The sequence below is a fragment of the Opisthorchis viverrini genome (assembly GCF_000715545.1).
Source record: "Opisthorchis viverrini unplaced genomic scaffold opera_v5_10, whole genome shotgun sequence".
In the NCBI taxonomy this organism is placed as follows: domain Eukaryota; kingdom Metazoa; phylum Platyhelminthes; class Trematoda; order Opisthorchiida; family Opisthorchiidae; genus Opisthorchis; species Opisthorchis viverrini.
In genome coordinates, this window is record NW_008751666.1 from 2386918 (window position 1) to 2404449 (window position 17532).

Below are 17532 nucleotides of genomic sequence, written 5' to 3' on the forward strand. Positions count from 1 at the left end.
TAAAAAATTGCACGCACGGGATTGTCTCGTATTATGCTACTCAGAAAAATTTATGCTAATCACAGATGCTAACGCGGGAAGCCAAGGCCTAACCGTACTAAGCGGATGAATTTCTGTCGGTTAGGTTACCGAGTGAACGAATTATGGATGACCATAATTATTGTCACTAACAGAATCAACTTTTCAGCGTTTAGCACAAAATCTATAAAAGTGACATCTATTTGCTCCGCCAACAGACTGAGCTCCTTATCAATACACAATACTACAAGAAGACACCATGATTATAATCTATGAGACACGGTTTATTTGATTTCCAGTTCCAATGTGAAGAAACAAAGCCATCATGACTAGTTGAAGAACACATCCTAGTTACCGACTTTAAAAACTTATACCTTAGGAGGAGCAAATGCAGTGAGGCTCTCGTTGTATTTGAAAAAATGATGATGTAACTACGGAAGTGTCCAGTTATACCAATGGCCTTCACAGGCGAATCTTCATTAGCTTGACTAACAGTGACTAACGGAGTGGCATTTTTGGAGTTGCGAATGATTTGCGATATGCATGAAAGCTACGTGGTCCAGATAATTTACCCGATTCAGATGACTGGTTTCTTGTTATGTTGGATTACACTACCGCCTTAAAAATACTCTCGTTTTGGACCGTTACTTGGGCCTGGTGGGACGGTTTTGACCTAGATAAGTGACTCCGACTGCATACTGATGAAACAGTATACTCCATTCCCACACATCAGCAGTTATTGAGTTTTGAGTCCACGATGCGGCTAAAACCACCAACTCCATCACGCATTGCTTTCTTTCGTTGAAAAAAATCTAAAGACCTCACATTGTGTTAAGGGTTTGTACAAGGCGTAAGGGGTCAGAGTACCCTGTCTGTCGTTTTCCACGTACAGGTGCGTCCAGGAGTGGCTACAAGAAGTCATATAGTACTTCGCCAAAGTTAACATTTGTTGACTGGGTGCTTTTTAACCGTTCGCCGGGCTTGACTGTTAATCAGCATGCAAGTTCATTTCCAGGCTTGTCGAACATACCAAAAGTCATTTGTTGGGTAGCCAATAAAGGAGATCGGGCTGCCAGTATTTCAACACACTGACACGTCTACTTTACAACTTTATAACGAAGCGCACTATTCATCCTTACTCTTGAAAACCGTGTACCCCTTTGTACCCTTTTTGGTAATGTGGCCAGGGATGTTACATATGGTTTATATATAGTTAACATCAGAATAGTTAACAGCGGAATATTTGTAGACTGCTACTCTGGATCACAGCTTGGATGTATAGCAAACATCCTTGTGTGTCCACAGCTTGATGAAGCGGTCATTCATATGGTTAGGACGTAGAAGGCAGAAACTTACCCAATCAGGAATAAGACCAATAAGAGACTTTTGTCCGATTAGCAGGTGGTTAATAGACAAAAAATAACGGTTTGTACTAAGTGTCGGGTAGGCAAACAGAAGAAAAGAGAACCCCTAACAATGGTAGCACGGAGTGCAGATAGCAGTCCCCCTTTGACTACCACAGATAAGTTAAATGACAGAACTTATACACGCCTAGTGATCAGAGTTGGAACTCCAGAATTACAATCCAATAGAGACAAGTAGTCCCAGTATGTATTCCCATCAAATAAAAACCGAAATCAAAGGTCCAAATCAAGGTCACATTCAAGATTGGTCCTTTCTACAGAAGCTTAGTAAGAGTGCATACTGAAACACAAGCTCTATACTCCACTCTCGAGCTCATAACCAAATAAGACATTTATCAGGTAAAACGTTCGTCTATTTTGATGGAACGTTTGAACAGATACATGTCCATAGCTCAGGTTAGTAAACAGATGAATGCTGATTCCCTTACAGTAGGACAGTGTCAAGTTACGCCATTATGTTACTGACCAAAAATTCGGCCTTAGTAAAAGGAAGCTTCATGGGGAAGAGACGAAGATTGGGAAGGCCTAAATGTGGACCAAAGCACATTTAAAAAGTGAAAGCAGTTCGACAAGAATCTCTGTTCCTCTTTCAGTTATGTATAATTTTGTTTACTCTTAAAGAACTTTTGTGTAACTTTTTTCTGTGCATGATATCCTCTCTATTGTAGAAAGACCCAAGAATGAGAAGTGAAACTACTTAAAGACAGGTGCTCCAGTGGATCGCCAGAATCAACAGGCCCCACTTGGGATGAGAAAAAATCACAGAGCGGCTTTTTATAATCGAAAAATGGATCTCCAACTGACATTTTGAAAAAATCATACTGTCATAGACCTTAACTGTAGAAGGGACACTGGGAAAACTGAAAAATTGAGACAGTTTTCTTCCACGCGTAATGTGACTGAATTCAGAGCTATTCAGCTGTCATTTCCTTGTATGCTGGAACACATATCCTTCACCGGCTCACAACACCGGAGAAACAGTGATCAGTTCGAGCGTTGGTTTGTTCACTGAGCTAGGCAGTTAGACTGCAAACGTTTCGTCACCTGTCTGGCTGACATCAGTGCGATTTCAGGGAGCGCAGTAGCGAGTAGCGATGGGGTGGTTGTTGTGCTACGCGCCACTACGCTCCCTGAAATCACACTAATGATGTCACCTTGATTGATAATGAAGCGTTTGCAATCCAATTTCCCAGCCAAAAAATGAGCATCTACTTTACCTGAACTACCAACGTTTACTCTTTGTAGTGGTCGGTCTCTTTGGTACTACTAAGGAGGAGATATTAACTTCACCGTGGTCAGAGTAGCACACAACCAATCTTATTCGGAACCTACCTATGCAACTAAACCACATTTCGCGCAAATATTCAATGAAAGAATTTATTAAAAATTCTGCGGCCAAATTTCAATTGAGCCGAAGGGTTCAGTACAGAATTTCACTTGAAGTCAACTGCATAATCCTCAGATCCGTCCTACTTGCCTTCCTCTCGGCATAGCTCAACGGTGATCAGGTGATCATCGATCTCTCGCAATCTTGTCTGCATCTGATCAAACTTTTCTGCTGATAACAATGCTTCAAAACTGACGACCACATTTTCATCGAAATCATGGGAACAAAATGTTTGCTGCCCTGTTGTTTTTCTGCTTGTGTACGTGCTACGTCGTCATATGGTCGCGCAAGATCCAAGTTTTGTATTCTATAAATGAACATGACGTGCACAACACCAACTGGCCGGACGAAAAAAAGTGCACCAGAGTGATCCCCCACACATTTGTTCACACGTTGTAGGCTAACGGTGTCTACTGTTGTTGCTGCGCAAGCTAGTAGATAAGGTTCCCAATTTGGACAACTTTTTCGGTATGTCATTGGTGGCCCTTTTGACTAAATACCGAGCTATTTTGTTAAAGAGAACACTCACTATGTTCACGCTTGATTCTGTCTTGGGGAATTAGAATCGTACTGGTTGTAATTGGTGTTCTTCATAGGCTAGATTTTATTAATACGCATCACCCAAACCTCTCAATTAAATTTTTTATCACTAGTGAGAATGAATGTGTTCGGGGGCCAGCCGTCCCTAATAAGCGAACAGCACATCATTTAGACGGATGTCACGTGCAGAACACGGGCCAAACGAAGGGATGCCCTGATTGGCCAGGATGCCAGCTAATCCGAGTCAAGCACGTGTGACTCGACGCTTCTCGCCCCCTCACGGAGATTCTGGCACGACCTTGTGGAACACTGTGACTACCCTATAAATACAGTTGTAATAATTTTCCTTTGTCTCCATAAGGGGCTGTGTATAGCTACTGTGCCTTTTGATATACAATAGTGGGCGGAGCAGGAAGCCAAGGGACCGATACAGAGTTGCAAGATCGTCCACTACTTCCACAACAGAATGATCCTTCATCGATTTGGGCATGCTAAAGCAATTACCGGTTCTCTGTTACATTTGACTGGATTTTCATCAAGGCTCAGTTTCACTAACAGTGCTACCATTCTAGAATTGACTATAACCAAAAATGCTTTGTTGGATGTTGATCCTCCTTTGATCCGTCAAAAACAAACTGCACCTTAACGTAGTGTGACGTTTTGTGTACCCCTCTGCCTCTATGAGCCATGGGGGTGATGGGGCTGGCGAACGATACCCAGTCTTTCGTACCAAGTTGGTCAGTGGTTAGAGATCTGACGAACACAGTCTCCTGGCCATTCAGATTGGCGACTTGTTCTGTAAAGATGCTAATACACTTGGGCTTCCCGCCAAACACTACTGCCTTTTGGGGAACCTTTTGAGCCAAAAGCTTTGGTCGGCGAACCTAATAGTCTTCCTTTCTGGGTCTTGGCGCCATGGCAGTTGCAGTAGGACCCTTCGAAGTGCAGCTTGGGTGTACTAATACTTGGATTTTTGCAAGAAGTCAAAAACTACTGGAAAAGACGCAAATAACATTGTTATTTTAGCTGCCTCTCTCAGTTCTAGCTTCCAATCGAGGAAACACGCATGGTTCGGTAAAAGGTTGTCGCAAGGATGCTACCGGTTAATTATTATGCATAAAAAAGAAACAAGGCGACATAATTAAAATTATAGTGAATTGTGCCTATTCAAAAAATCAAAACAGGGTGAGAGTAATGACAAATCCTTCGACCAAAACATGGGCATTATAATAGTTTGGTTTAAAAAGGATATAAAAGAAAATTTCTTTCCAAGCCGGTTCTAATCCTAAGTTGCCACTAGCTGGATATGTTAATTGGTGTTTGCTCAGCGAGAAAGACAGTTATTTGCCTATTATTTCGATAGTGAACGCACACTCAAGTAATTGCCGAAAGAATTTAGCGTTATCGATGCTACAAAAGTTCACCTCAGGTTACGATTGATGTGGTGTCTTAGGTATCGTAGTATATCTTCACTACAGGACATGTGGTTCATAAGTTTACAAGGAACAAGTGGACAGTCCATGGCCGTTTTTGTCCCTTGTCTGGCCCACCAGGTAGACGCAATCTCCGAGTTACCGTCAACCTTAATACCATGAACAACCGTTCAGCTGGAATTTAGCCGTACCTTTCGCTAACAGCAACTTAATTAGCAGATCGTGCTAACGCAAAAATACGATCTTGCACGCGAGTGTTTTATAAGATGACGGAAAAGCAGTGAATCTGAACGTTTAATAATTTCTACTCCAGTTAACTTCATCTTCGCTTGCAAAGGCAAGTAAAGGCAAATTCAAGGATAAAAAGTACCCAAATAACGTAGATCCGCTACTTCTGTCTTGTGAATGCTTGTGGTGGTGCCTAGACACTAAAACACTTCCGGACATGGCAACATCAATGCGACGCCCGATAGGCCGGGTGAAGCGCGACTGGTGTTCTGCGGATACTCATACTTTACAGAGCTTCTACATTGTACCAGTTTCCCGGCATTCTGGTCATCTAGGCCCAGTCATTCATGCATTGGAGCTAATACTGACTGTCATCAAACGTTACATTATGATAGTAATCACGTCCGGATTATCCCTTGATATGTTAGCTGCTTATGGAACTAGAAACCAAACCAGAAAGGGTCACTATGTGTTAGAGAATTTAAGCAACGAAACGAGGCACTTGACTTGAGAGGTGCTTCTACAATAAGCACATATTCTGACCCAATAATTGAATATCCTTCCAAACGAAGGATTCCAGTTACGAGAATTTGGCTGACGACACTGACTGTCATCAAACGTTACATTATGATAGTAATCACGTCCGGATTATCCCTTGATATGTTAGCTGCTTATGGAACTAGAAACCAAACCAGAAAGGGTCACTATGTGTTAGAGAATTTAAGCAACGAAACGAGGCACTTGACTTGAGAGGTGCTTCTACAATAAGCACATATTCTGACCCAATAATTGAATATCCTTCCAAACGAAGGATTCCAATTACGAGAATTTGGCTGACGACACTCGAGATATCGCTAATAGAAAACACCTTTCTTTTTTTGGGGGGTTAAAATCGGATGTAAATTGAGTGTCACTACCCTCAGCGATGCGGCGGACCTTAGAAAGGTAAATGAAACAATAGTATGAGGGTTTTCTAACTGTTTGCATGATGAACCTTACAGTGTGGGAATTGTGGATAGCTGAACACAAGTCACTGAAGAGCTTTGCTGGCGTTCGTACAAAATTAAGAAAATCCAATTAGCAGTAATCATGGTTAGAGCGTTATATACAAAGTACAACAACGGACGTTCTGTGTACTTTGTTGTGTTGTGTAGATTCAGCTGTCATTGTAATTTTTAGGTTTCGTTCGGAATTTACCCAGTCTATCCTGGGAATTTGGCCCCATTTGGTGCAGCATTGCCTGAATGATTGGATTGTTCTGCCCTACTATTTTCAACGTTCAACATTTATTGCCACAGATTATTAAACCAAAATTCACTACCAAGTCAGATGAATGGTGACCTAGGAATTCTACTATGTCTGTCGAGTCATGGACTCTGTCATCAGCGAAGCGAAAAAATCAAATGGTCTAAAGACTGCAGGTGACTTATTTTTGGTGCTTTTCTGGAAATGGGGTTTCAGAGGTTGCTTCATTTCCATTTTTTATCCTTTATTAACATTCCCATGATGGTCTGATTACAAGCGGTCTAAAAAGTCTGTTTTTTGTTTGTATGCAGATTGACCGCGCGCAGGATCACTTGATCCTCCAGCATAACAATAGCACAGTCGTTTGTTAATCACGTTGGTCTCTGATTTTTCGTCTAATAAAAAATCATATGAAGCGCGGTTGATTTATTGAAATCATCTTGAATTCAAGGATTAGCTGATTGACGGACAAAATGTTCTATGTCTAGTCTTTCGGTTCACGAAAACCTTCAGGATGCTTCCAGTAACGACAGGATAAAAAGATAAGTAGTTTTTGTTTCTCTCTCCAAGAACCGAGGACTTTTCAAATGTCTGAATCCGAATTTAGGCTTTTCTGCCATCCGGGGTATTTTAGTGTACACCGACAGTCCTTAATATGTGTAATTTTTGTGGTCACCCAGAAGCAAAGATACTCTATTCATTCCAAATATTCCAATTTTATAACATTTCCTGACGTCATATAGGTCACTGATTTGTCCCATTTTTCTCGCCATGAATCCTTCTATCTAACCGTTTTCTGAATTTTCCGCGAAGGGCCACTGAATAGGAGAAACTCGCATTCAGCTCAAATGAGATTCAAGTAAATACTCGTTAACTAGAACTGACCGCTGATTGGCTGATTGACTGACTGACCGAGTGACTGTCTGACTTACTGACTGGTTGACTGACTAATAGGCTAGCTGATCGTCGTCGATCGTTTTTTCATTGAATCATTAGTTGACTGGTTGACTAAGTGAGTGAAAGATCTTTGGGTTGACTGAATAGGTGAGAAGGTTCATTATGCTGAACATTTATTTTGAGAAGCTAATGGGTGAGTTGTTAAGTGATATGGGATGCATCACTTTCAAAATCGCCAGTGGGTGGCCTTTAGGGTGCAAACTAAATCATACGTCTGCGGTCAAATGTTTATTGTGATGGGTCCGCCGACAAGACAGATTTCAGGAGGGCAAATGAATTTAACTAAACAAATCGCCGGATGCAAACGGAATACCCTTATTTGCATACTAATTTGGTTTTCACGAACGAATCACGTGGAACCCGGCTGAATTTCTCGTTTATGGTGTTCTCGATCAAATGAATGTGCTGCATTAGGCTGCCTCATGGTTCGTTTGGTATGATATTCAAGATATTTTGACAAGTTGTATAGACGAAGTGCACTACTCACAAGATTTCTGAAGAGTCAAATTGCCTGATATTTTGGACAATACGGATGAAACCAATCAGTTTTTGAACTGCACTTTGTAGAACCCTTTTTTGAGAAGGTATGGGAAAGTTCATGCTGAGTCGCCTATAGTGAATTATGAAGCCGTCCGATTTTCCGAAATAATACGGTTACATCACACGTATTCGTCCCAGAATAAAGATGCAACGTAGGTTGAATATCAACCTTTGGAAAATCTAAAAGTAAAGAGCATCTGGTTGATTGTCTGGCTAATCAGTATGTACATTTCGCCTAATTTCGGACTTCTTTAAGTTACTGAGGTGACCAAAAAGTCCCTGAAGAAGAGGTAATATGCACTAAAAGGACTTTGCTTTTTTTTGTGTGTGATACTTGAAACATTTGGAGAAATTGTGGATGAAACGCTGCAGTTTATTGATTCATCGCTGAAGACTGGTGGATTAATTTGTATAGAGTCAGGTGTTGACATTCGACAAAAATTATGTTTGAATTGGGTTCACTGGTTGAAACCTTCATTATATTTTTTGGATTAAACCTATCCTAGATTTTTATCACGGCTGAAAAAGCAATTTCGGCGGCATTAAATCGGTCTGAGGTGGAAGCAATCGTGGTTTATTTGCATTCTTAAGTATGAGGCCTAATTTCATTTTATTCACGTAAAACTATAACCCAAGGCATTGCATTTTTTGCGGAAATTTCACTAATTCTTGCTTTCGGGTGTTCCTTTGATGCTGACATCCAGAATATCTATTCAGTGAGTGGTAGCCTCAGGCATTATAATCACATTTCGTCAATCTGAAGGCGTTGAATCCTGCTCGCCTTACTAGAGTCTGCCTTAAAGTACCTCTGTGGAATAATTTTTGTGATGGATTTTTTGTCCCCGGGCTTGCTGTAGTGGCAACCGTTCAAAAACATTTGATTGGGACATGTCACTATTACAAGCATCCACTTTGGAACGACCGTTCCTGAATCACATCCTCCTGGATTACAGTCTCAAGGGGAAAAAGTTAGTGAAGTCATGTCAACCAGGGGATTGTAAGCGACAGGAGAAGAGCACCAGCCAATTAATATCATTCGCATCGCTCACACAATCGATTGGACTATACACAAAGTGGAAATTCTCGTCATTCAATTCGTCGTTCATCCTTGATCTGCTAAAGAATTTGTTACCCCCCTGCTTGAACCACTATTGATACAGTTGAATTTATGGCTGAAAACAGGGTGGGCAATATGGCAACATGTTATTAGTAATCATTTTATCCTTGATTATATGATAGCAGGTTGTGCTCATGCAGCTGGTTAATACAGCTTGCACAGAGGAGACGACTAATTTCTTCCATGGCCATACCTTGCCAAGAACTTTTTATCGATTTTTGCTTGTCCTGTGACCAAATTGGTCGAATTGCAGAGTCATTGCGCTAGCGAGGATACAACTTCCAAGAGGCATTGTGAACACCTCAGGAGTAAAAACTGATATGAGGTAGCCGGAAATAAAGTGCGGTACTTTACAGTACAGTATAAAACACAGTACTTTTCACAGCCACTCAATTTTTGACACCTTTGCTTGTCAAGAAGCTAGCTATCCGTCTCTCAGTAATGAGTCTTTTATTTCGAAGCTGCACTGGAATTGTCTGGTAAAGCCGTCCAAACCCTCAGTTCCTTTCGTAAGTTTAGGTTTCGAACAGTCACTTTCAACCAAGCTTAATTAAATGTTTCACTAGTTTTGTGCATGTACTATAGTTTTACTGCACCAGGCAAGATGTTCCAAACCCTGACTGCAGCATGCAAACGCCACAAAACAGAAGTCATGTGGGTTATATCTCAAGACTATTTTGCAGACTCACTACTGTATTTTTTATCCCTGACATGAATAGTACAATGAGCAAAGAATGAATAATTCATCGCCTTTTAATGACCTGATTTCATAAAGTTGTTATTAACCTCAATTTACTCATTACTAAAGCCAAATAAGTCTTTTATGAAAGTACTGCTGCGGACTGATCCGGTCACGTGTACGTTTTGGTTATTTCACCCGAATAAATTTTCGCTTGGTGAAAGCACACAAAGGTCACTGGTTTCCGAACGGTAGCCCGGGCCGTAATGAAGTGCTGGCACACTTTTCAGTATGTTTCAGTATCAGTTCACGTGACCGGTGAAAAATGCATATTTGCGTGATCGATAAACCTGGCTTAGGAGGAAGTCGCTCGGACAGGCTGAGGGAGGAGCAAGGAATGTCGTTGTGATAAATGTCACAGGGAATGATCTACTCCATTTCTACCGACAGTCAGTTTGGATCAAATGGCTTAACCGAGTGACGCACATAGTTCTCCCGAGACACTGAAACTACACAACAACTGTGTAAACAATTGAAACCCACTTATAATCAACCATGGACTAGCTTTCCCATGTTGAGACCGGGGATTTTTGCGAAAGGTGATCGATATCCAAGTTTTGGGGACACGAACACATTTGTCGATCAACTGGAACCAATGATTTCGCACGCTACAAACGAACTTCGTTGCTGCTCGTCCATGTTCTATTGAACAGCTATGCTGATAGGTAATAAATCAAAATAGATTCTGTCACATGATGGCGTCGAAATCAATGTGGTAAACTGGCAGATTCTTTAGGATCCGACCAAAAGAGTTCGATAAATAACGATCGTTTTGAACATAAAACTAAATAGAGCAGCAAAGATAAGGCAGGGTGTGTATGATCAAGTTGATTGCCTCGTGCAGGACTCAGCACATCCTTGTGTTTTTTCACTGCACGCACTTTTTATCCAAGTTTTCGTATGTAGGTATTGTCAGATAGGTTGACAAACGTGATGCACAGTTTGTGAGGATTTAGGACTACCGTGAGAATGACATGCGAACGTCAGAGGTGTTTCACGATGAAAATTAGCAGTAACCAATACTTGATGCCTTTTTTGATATCAGCCTTCGGTGATGTTGGACCCTATGTTAGATTCAAGTGCCAACCAAATCGAATGAACGCAAATGTTTTCATTAACTGGCAGAGCCGTGAAAGGATTCCTAAACAGTTTCCACCAAGTTGTTTGTATCATTTTGGGTACACGGATATACATTGAGGAGAAAATCATAGGAATATCAAGTCTACACGCAAACGTAATAGTCGTTCGGGATGAAAGTCAAACACTAGAAAGTCTGACTGGTTTTACAGAAATTTGGACTGATGTGGTTCACTCTCGTATCTTCGCTGATACCCGTTAACAAAAAGTTCATTGGTTTAGTGTTTTGGACGCTACAGGGACACAAACGCGACAATAAGTTGATTTTGCTCCTAGTTAATTAGTGCACTGTTCGGAGGTTTGGATAATGCCAGTAGGGTGGAATAAATTCGTAGATTGTTACCTCTTGTTATTAGCAAATCCCAGCTTTGACCCTCTTAAGAACCCTCATGTCTCTTCCTGGATAGGGCGCATGCTTCCATCTCACAGTGGATAGCATAAAACACATCATACATAGTGAGTGGCGTGAATAACCTCCCTAAAGTAAAGACGGAGAAAAGGTCCAATTTGTACTGATCATATATTCTTTGTTCCGTTCTGCGTACCTAGGTTTGCGAAATGAGAAAGCGTACAAGGCCGCTTACCACTCCTCCAGATAGATTCTCAGTTATATCAATTATAACTAAGCCAAATCTGAATGGAAACATAAAAGCTGTAAATTCGAAGATCTGAATGTCTCAGATGTTTTTCAATCACACTTCAAACAAACGCTATAAGCGAGTCATTCGATTGAAATATTGCAACTAAGCGATGGCTCACAATCAATGGAATTTTGGTGAAGTTGTAGTTACCTGGCACACCTGAAAACTACCACTCAAGGGAGATGGGTAAGATGTTGCAGCATCATAGTTAGGTGACAAGGTTATCACACTTTATCGGGTTGCGTGTCGGCTAGTCGGCTTCCGTCAAAAAGCTCACTCCAGATAAGACAATACACGTTTCGCATCTAAAGGGCCTATACACCATTGTAACAATACTAATAAGATCTCAACCGAACCAACATAATGGTTGAAAAAACATTAGGCTGAAAATATGAGTGAAAGACTGAAAGAAATTTTTAGAAAGCAATCAGACTGCCTATTACTTCGGGATGCTTCAAGTTCCGTAATCCAAAATTCTTCCTTAAAAAGTGACGTAGTGTGTAGTTTCTACGGGTGCCCATTATCAGGAAACCTGCACAGTAATAATACTTTGGAAGAATACTGACTAGCCTGAAATTTTCGGTGCTCTTTCCACATTAGCCAGTAGAAGAGTATCGTCGCCTTAGCGAATATACACTCATTTGTAAACCAATTTGTTTTTTTTTCGAGGCTCACCTGGAACCCAGCTGAATCTCTCGTTTATGAGTTTGCAAATGAGTGTATATTCGCTAATTCCGTGCAATCTGGTTTCAAGTAGAACATAAGGTTGACGGAAACCCGGGGACTGCGCCTACCTGATGAGCCCCAGAAAGTGCGAAACTGGTTGTGGGATGTCGACGGATTTTCAGCAACCTTATGAGTAGTACATTACAAGTATCGTGCCTGTTCAGCTGTATTGGTATGATCTTTGTAAAATCTAATGTGCTCTCTCCCTATTAGTTCTAGACAGCCAATTTCGTACACATTGGCGAGAGATTTTGTTCGTGTTCACCGCCGATGAAATTTGGCTCAACGCCGCTACATCGGAACCAGGTGTTAACTGTCAGGTGCTGCACACATTCCCAGGCCCAATTCCAGCCGACTACAACAAATATGTCAGAGTAGTTCACGAAGGTCATGAATGAAAATCTCTTCTACATTGTTACATGTATCTGCAGAGGAAATTAATCGTCCCAGCAGGCAAAGAGTGCCGGAGATGTTGTTCGGGAGAGAAACAAGAGCTCCACTTTATCCAAACTTGCATTTGGATACTATAACGAGAGGTACTTTCCCGAATTAGGTAAAGGCTTATGACAACATGCGTCCTCTTTAGCCAAGCCACTCATTTGATTTGGATCCACACTACTCGGTGCACGTAAACTAGGCTGTTGAAGAAACTTGGTAATAAATTATATGCCTACGGTGAATTATTCAGCTTTTAGAAGAGTTTCCAGTCAATCGTAGTTGGTTGTAAAATTTGAATAACCATTCCTGCTGTATTTTCAACTTCTTTTATTTTCCAACACAGGAAGCTCCGTTTCAAAGAACTTGGATAAAACACTTAAAAACCTTTTTCCATTCAAGTCGGATGGTATTTGTGCGCCCGTCCACTTCTTGTCATTCACGCGCTGTTGTTGTCAAGCCAGCCCTCAGCTGATTTCAACAGATAGGTATGCCGAAATGTTTACGTACAGAGAAATCACCAAACACGTGCCTATTTATGCAAATGAGTTGCTGCATCTGACGAAAGAATTGATGGGACATTCGCCTTTGTTGTTCAAAATGGTAGACAGTTTTTGATTGACTTTAGGATCTCTCAAGCAGACAGGGCTCTAAGTAACTTTCTAAATATCTGGATTGGATATAAGCAGGTCTTGAATGTAGGTGAAATAGTATTACAAAGTATCGAAACCATTCGTAAGGAGCAATCTTTTTCACATTTGTCTCTTGGTTCAAATTTCACCCAGTCTGTTTAGGCTTTGTATTACCACGATGATCTCCTGCACAACTTTTTCCACAAAAGAAAGCCTCTAAACTCTCCTGAAACTCACCCGCTTAAAACTACTGCTGTGTACATTCAATATGCATTGACGCTTTGAGCTTCAGTCAACATATCACAAGGTGCTGAAATATACTTCATATTTTTATCATGATCCTCCAGTTTTGTGTCTCATGTGAATTGTCATAAAATTCCTAATAGGTAATGGTTAGTACGCTTCTCGATGTTAAATGGTAGTCGCTTCACGTCACAGTCGTACACGACACCTAAAGGTTCTCGTGTCCACTTTTGTATGGAGGACAAAACGAAACACCCTACTACCAACAAACGAATTATCTTCAGATTGATTATCCCAGCAAAAGTTTGCTATGAGTATACCACTAGGCAACACCATGAATATTGACACCGACATTTTTGCATCCAGTCTCACCCCTTTAGAGGCATCCCGCGAACTGACCTTCCCGTTTGACTCTCAGTCCGTTCCTGAGGCTCTTCTGGTGAATTCGAATGAGTTGTTGAAAGGTATTTTCTCTTGTCCCGTAAGGAGACAGTTCTTTGTTCACTTATTTAGACATTTGAACTTTCTGTACATACTGGGCAGTGGTTTACAAATCAGGCGTGTGTAATCTCTTAACCTTGGGTAAATTTGTCAGAGCCATGGGTTGAAATATCGCGCCGTGGTAACGGGCTGACGAAATGATGGGAACAAAAATCCCACAACTCACCTACAACCAGTTTCAAGGTCCTGGACTGTTGAATCCAGCCCATTTCACCCCATACGCAATGAGATCAAGCTCATTGATGCAAACATCAGACCTCCGCACAGTGTTTTTTGTTTTCCGCTTTACTTGCCCGTAAGCTATTCCCTGCTCGACTGTTGTGAAAACCTCCCTTAGTTTTCCAGCGTTTTTATTCGTATGTTAGAGATCCTGCACCATGCAAAAGAAAATTAGCTTTGGAAAAGTGTGAGGCCAGTGAGCAACAACAGTAAATGCCAACGACATACTAAACACCTTTCTAATACCGTGGTAAGTTTAGTTATCGAATTTAAAGTGGCAATCTTGTCGTCCGAAATATGGCTTGTTTTCTTCGCATTCTGTCCAAGTTCCTGTCCAACAATGAGTAACTTTGTAGCTTCCAGTCCCCCACATACATGACTGTTCAGCTCACAATCGCTCATTGGATCGCGAGGCTTGTCTTTTTTCTCATACTCATAAACACGTCACATTAAGCTGACTCATCGGACATCGATTGTCTGCTGCACTGCCTAGTCAGAATAGCAACTACTCATGTGCCGACGTGCCCACGTGCAGGCACTGGGACCCACATAAAGGGAAACCGAACCCAGTCAGGACACAGACTTGCGCGCGCGCAGGGAGCAAGGCGCTCTTCCCAAGTCCACGGACAATCATGGAATACGTGTAGCAGCCAAGCTGCGGAGAAAACACGTTCCCGCCGTCCGGACTTTCACCAAAGGACTCTCGCATACGGTGAGTTCCTTTTTTTGACTCGCTCCCATTTCGCACTGTTTTTATTTTTATACGTGTCGCAACCATACTAAAGACTTTTACTAGTGCACACACTTTCCGATTTGTATTATGGCTATCACCACATATGCACTAATGACTTCACGCGCAAAAAGGCAATTCGGTACTCAACTGTTTGTGAAAGAATTTTCAATAGTATATCCTTACGGAAAATAGCCTGAACAAAACAAAGTAAAGAGGAAATAAGACACAAGAAATAGGCAGACATAGGTCTTCAATGGTTTGTAGGGTCAAGCCTTGATACTACGTGGGCTCTTGGTTTAGGAAGCTATGCTATTCTTGGCGTGTCCTCTGACACCACTAGACTGCCAGACACGTCGCTGTAATGTTCAAGGCCATCTAAACCGTTCGCTGCCCTCATTGGTTACTGGGCTGTTCGCGCCGCCACTACGGCTCGTTCACCCGTACCAGCGTACAGTGTACCGATTGGCGGATACCGCAACCAGATACTTTAGTCGATAGGTGGGGAATGGCGATCGTGCGGAGGGCTCAATTGATGCGTCTAGAGACTCCGCAACCACGCTGGGTTGGTATCGCTCCTATGCGATGTAATCTGGCTGATGTCCAGTGCTGAACACTTAGTCATTACAGTAGCAGATAACCCGTACAACGAACACAACCATACAGCTAACAACGAATTTGTACAAAGTTGTCCAGCGAACCCACCCTGCACTTACAAATCCAGATGGAGTTATTTAAGGTATCTACTGTGGACGGCTTTTACAGGAATATTTAATTGTGGACATATTGTTCTTGAGCAGCCAGTTGCCGATCAATGGCCCGTGATTAAAGCGGGTGAACAAGACAACGAATTAGTAACTGCTGCTGATTGTGTGTGCGTTGGCAATAACCAGCCTTTTTCTGGACAGGTCTTGGAGGATACGAAAGTGACCAGTATCCATTTTGAGCCCAACGAGGAAAGCTTGACAGCTGAATATCACGGAACTAGTGAAGCCAGACCCAGCGAAAACCACTGTGTTCCTAGCATCGCGGACAGTAAAGTAGCGCTCATTTCGTCAAACAATTCGCTAGACAGTTTCAACGAAACGCCGCTTGCAGACCTAGACGTACCGTTTGATTTTGACGCCGACAACCTACTTGTAAATGGTCCGTGTAGGGACTCGCATATAACATGCCAGCCTGCATTCACCCTACTGAGTACTTATTACGCTGATGCAAACAATGGACTCATTGACGAACTGACTCGAGACGTTCTAATCAAAGATCTACTGCAATCCGTGATTCCACGCAATTTGTCAGATTCAAGTGAAGTTTCCATAACCCCAGAAACAAGAAAAATGTATGCATGGGCAGATCCGCCGACCAATGATTCCGAGCAGTCGGATTCCTCCAAAAGACGGACTCAATTTGATTTAGAATCCACTTCTTCCAACTCTGAGGAACGTCTACCGTATCCAGGTAAACTGTCTATGTCTGATAATTCATTTTCTCCTTTGAGCCCGGCTACGGTGGAATCGAATACAGTTATAGATAACTGTGACAAAGCGCCATCCTCTAATGAATATGATGATCTGAATCTTCCGGATGTGGATCGCCATGACCACACATTGGCATGGGCGCTGGCTAATATACGAATTGGTGAAGATGAAGCAACAGAACGTGGCCTATCTGCTACTCCACCCTTATCTATTTCTTTTAACAGACAAAGTCAAGAAAAGGGTCCAGTTTCCTCAGCCAACTCTTGTCGATTGACTGACACTCAAAGTGTACCATCCCATATGGATTATGATGGGTTTAAAACTTTCCAGGACGACGTACCCAACATCCCCAAACCCAAGAGAAGCAGTTCCTTGAAATCACAACGCACTCCTCCGGGAACGCCCGGGCAGAAGGTGGTGCGCTTCGCCGATGCTTTGGGACTGGACCTAGAAACTGTTCGGCATGTGTTTGATCAGGAAAACCCTCCCAAAATTCCGGCTTCGGCCACTTTTGATCTTGAACTTGATACTGATGAATCTATAGCAAAACTTGGTGCCAAACAATTTCGAATGTGTTTCTCGCAACCGGGTTCTGCGGCCAATTTTATTCGAAGGGTGCTCGATCAAACTGTGTGTCTCGAAGATGCCCACGTTGAAATGCCCAGAGGCGTTTTGAACGGGACCATACGTGTACGAAGCCTGGGTTTCGAAAAACGTGTTTTCGTTCGGGCCACCTATAATGATTGGTCTACCTACTGTGACACAACTGCTTCCTATGTCCAAGGTTCACATGACGGCGCGACGGATAGATTCTCTTTCAGTTTAGTCTTCCCTGACACCATGGTTCCAGGAAGACGAGCTCAATTTGCCATTCGATATGATGCACACACCGGGGAGCAATTTTGGGACAATAATTTCGGACAAAATTACTCAGTCATGTGTTACGCAAAAGCAACGGATCTTGCCGGTGATGGTTCTTGGGTGCACTATTTGTGAGACAGTGTGATACGGGACTTGTATACAACGCGGCTCACAACTTTATAAGAGGTTAGCAGCTAACTGAGTTTTGTATCTGGTTGTTGCCAGTTCCGTTGCAGTCATTTATAACGCCACTGATGCGACTAAGTTGTAGTCACCGCCCATTTCCCTAGCCACTCCCAGC

General features: G+C 42.2%; 1 protein-coding gene across 1 annotated transcript; it reads left to right on the plus strand.

The window, feature by feature from the left end:
• Positions 1–15458: 15458 nt before the first annotated feature.
• T265_00986 (hypothetical protein) lies at positions 15459–17366 on the plus strand (the record flags this gene model as incomplete). The annotated part of the gene is made up of 1 exon (XM_009164901.1): positions 15459–17366. One exon carries the CDS (start codon positions 15492–15494, stop codon positions 17364–17366), a length of 1875 nt encoding a protein of 624 aa, XP_009163165.1.
• Between the last annotated feature and the right edge of the window lie 166 nt (positions 17367–17532).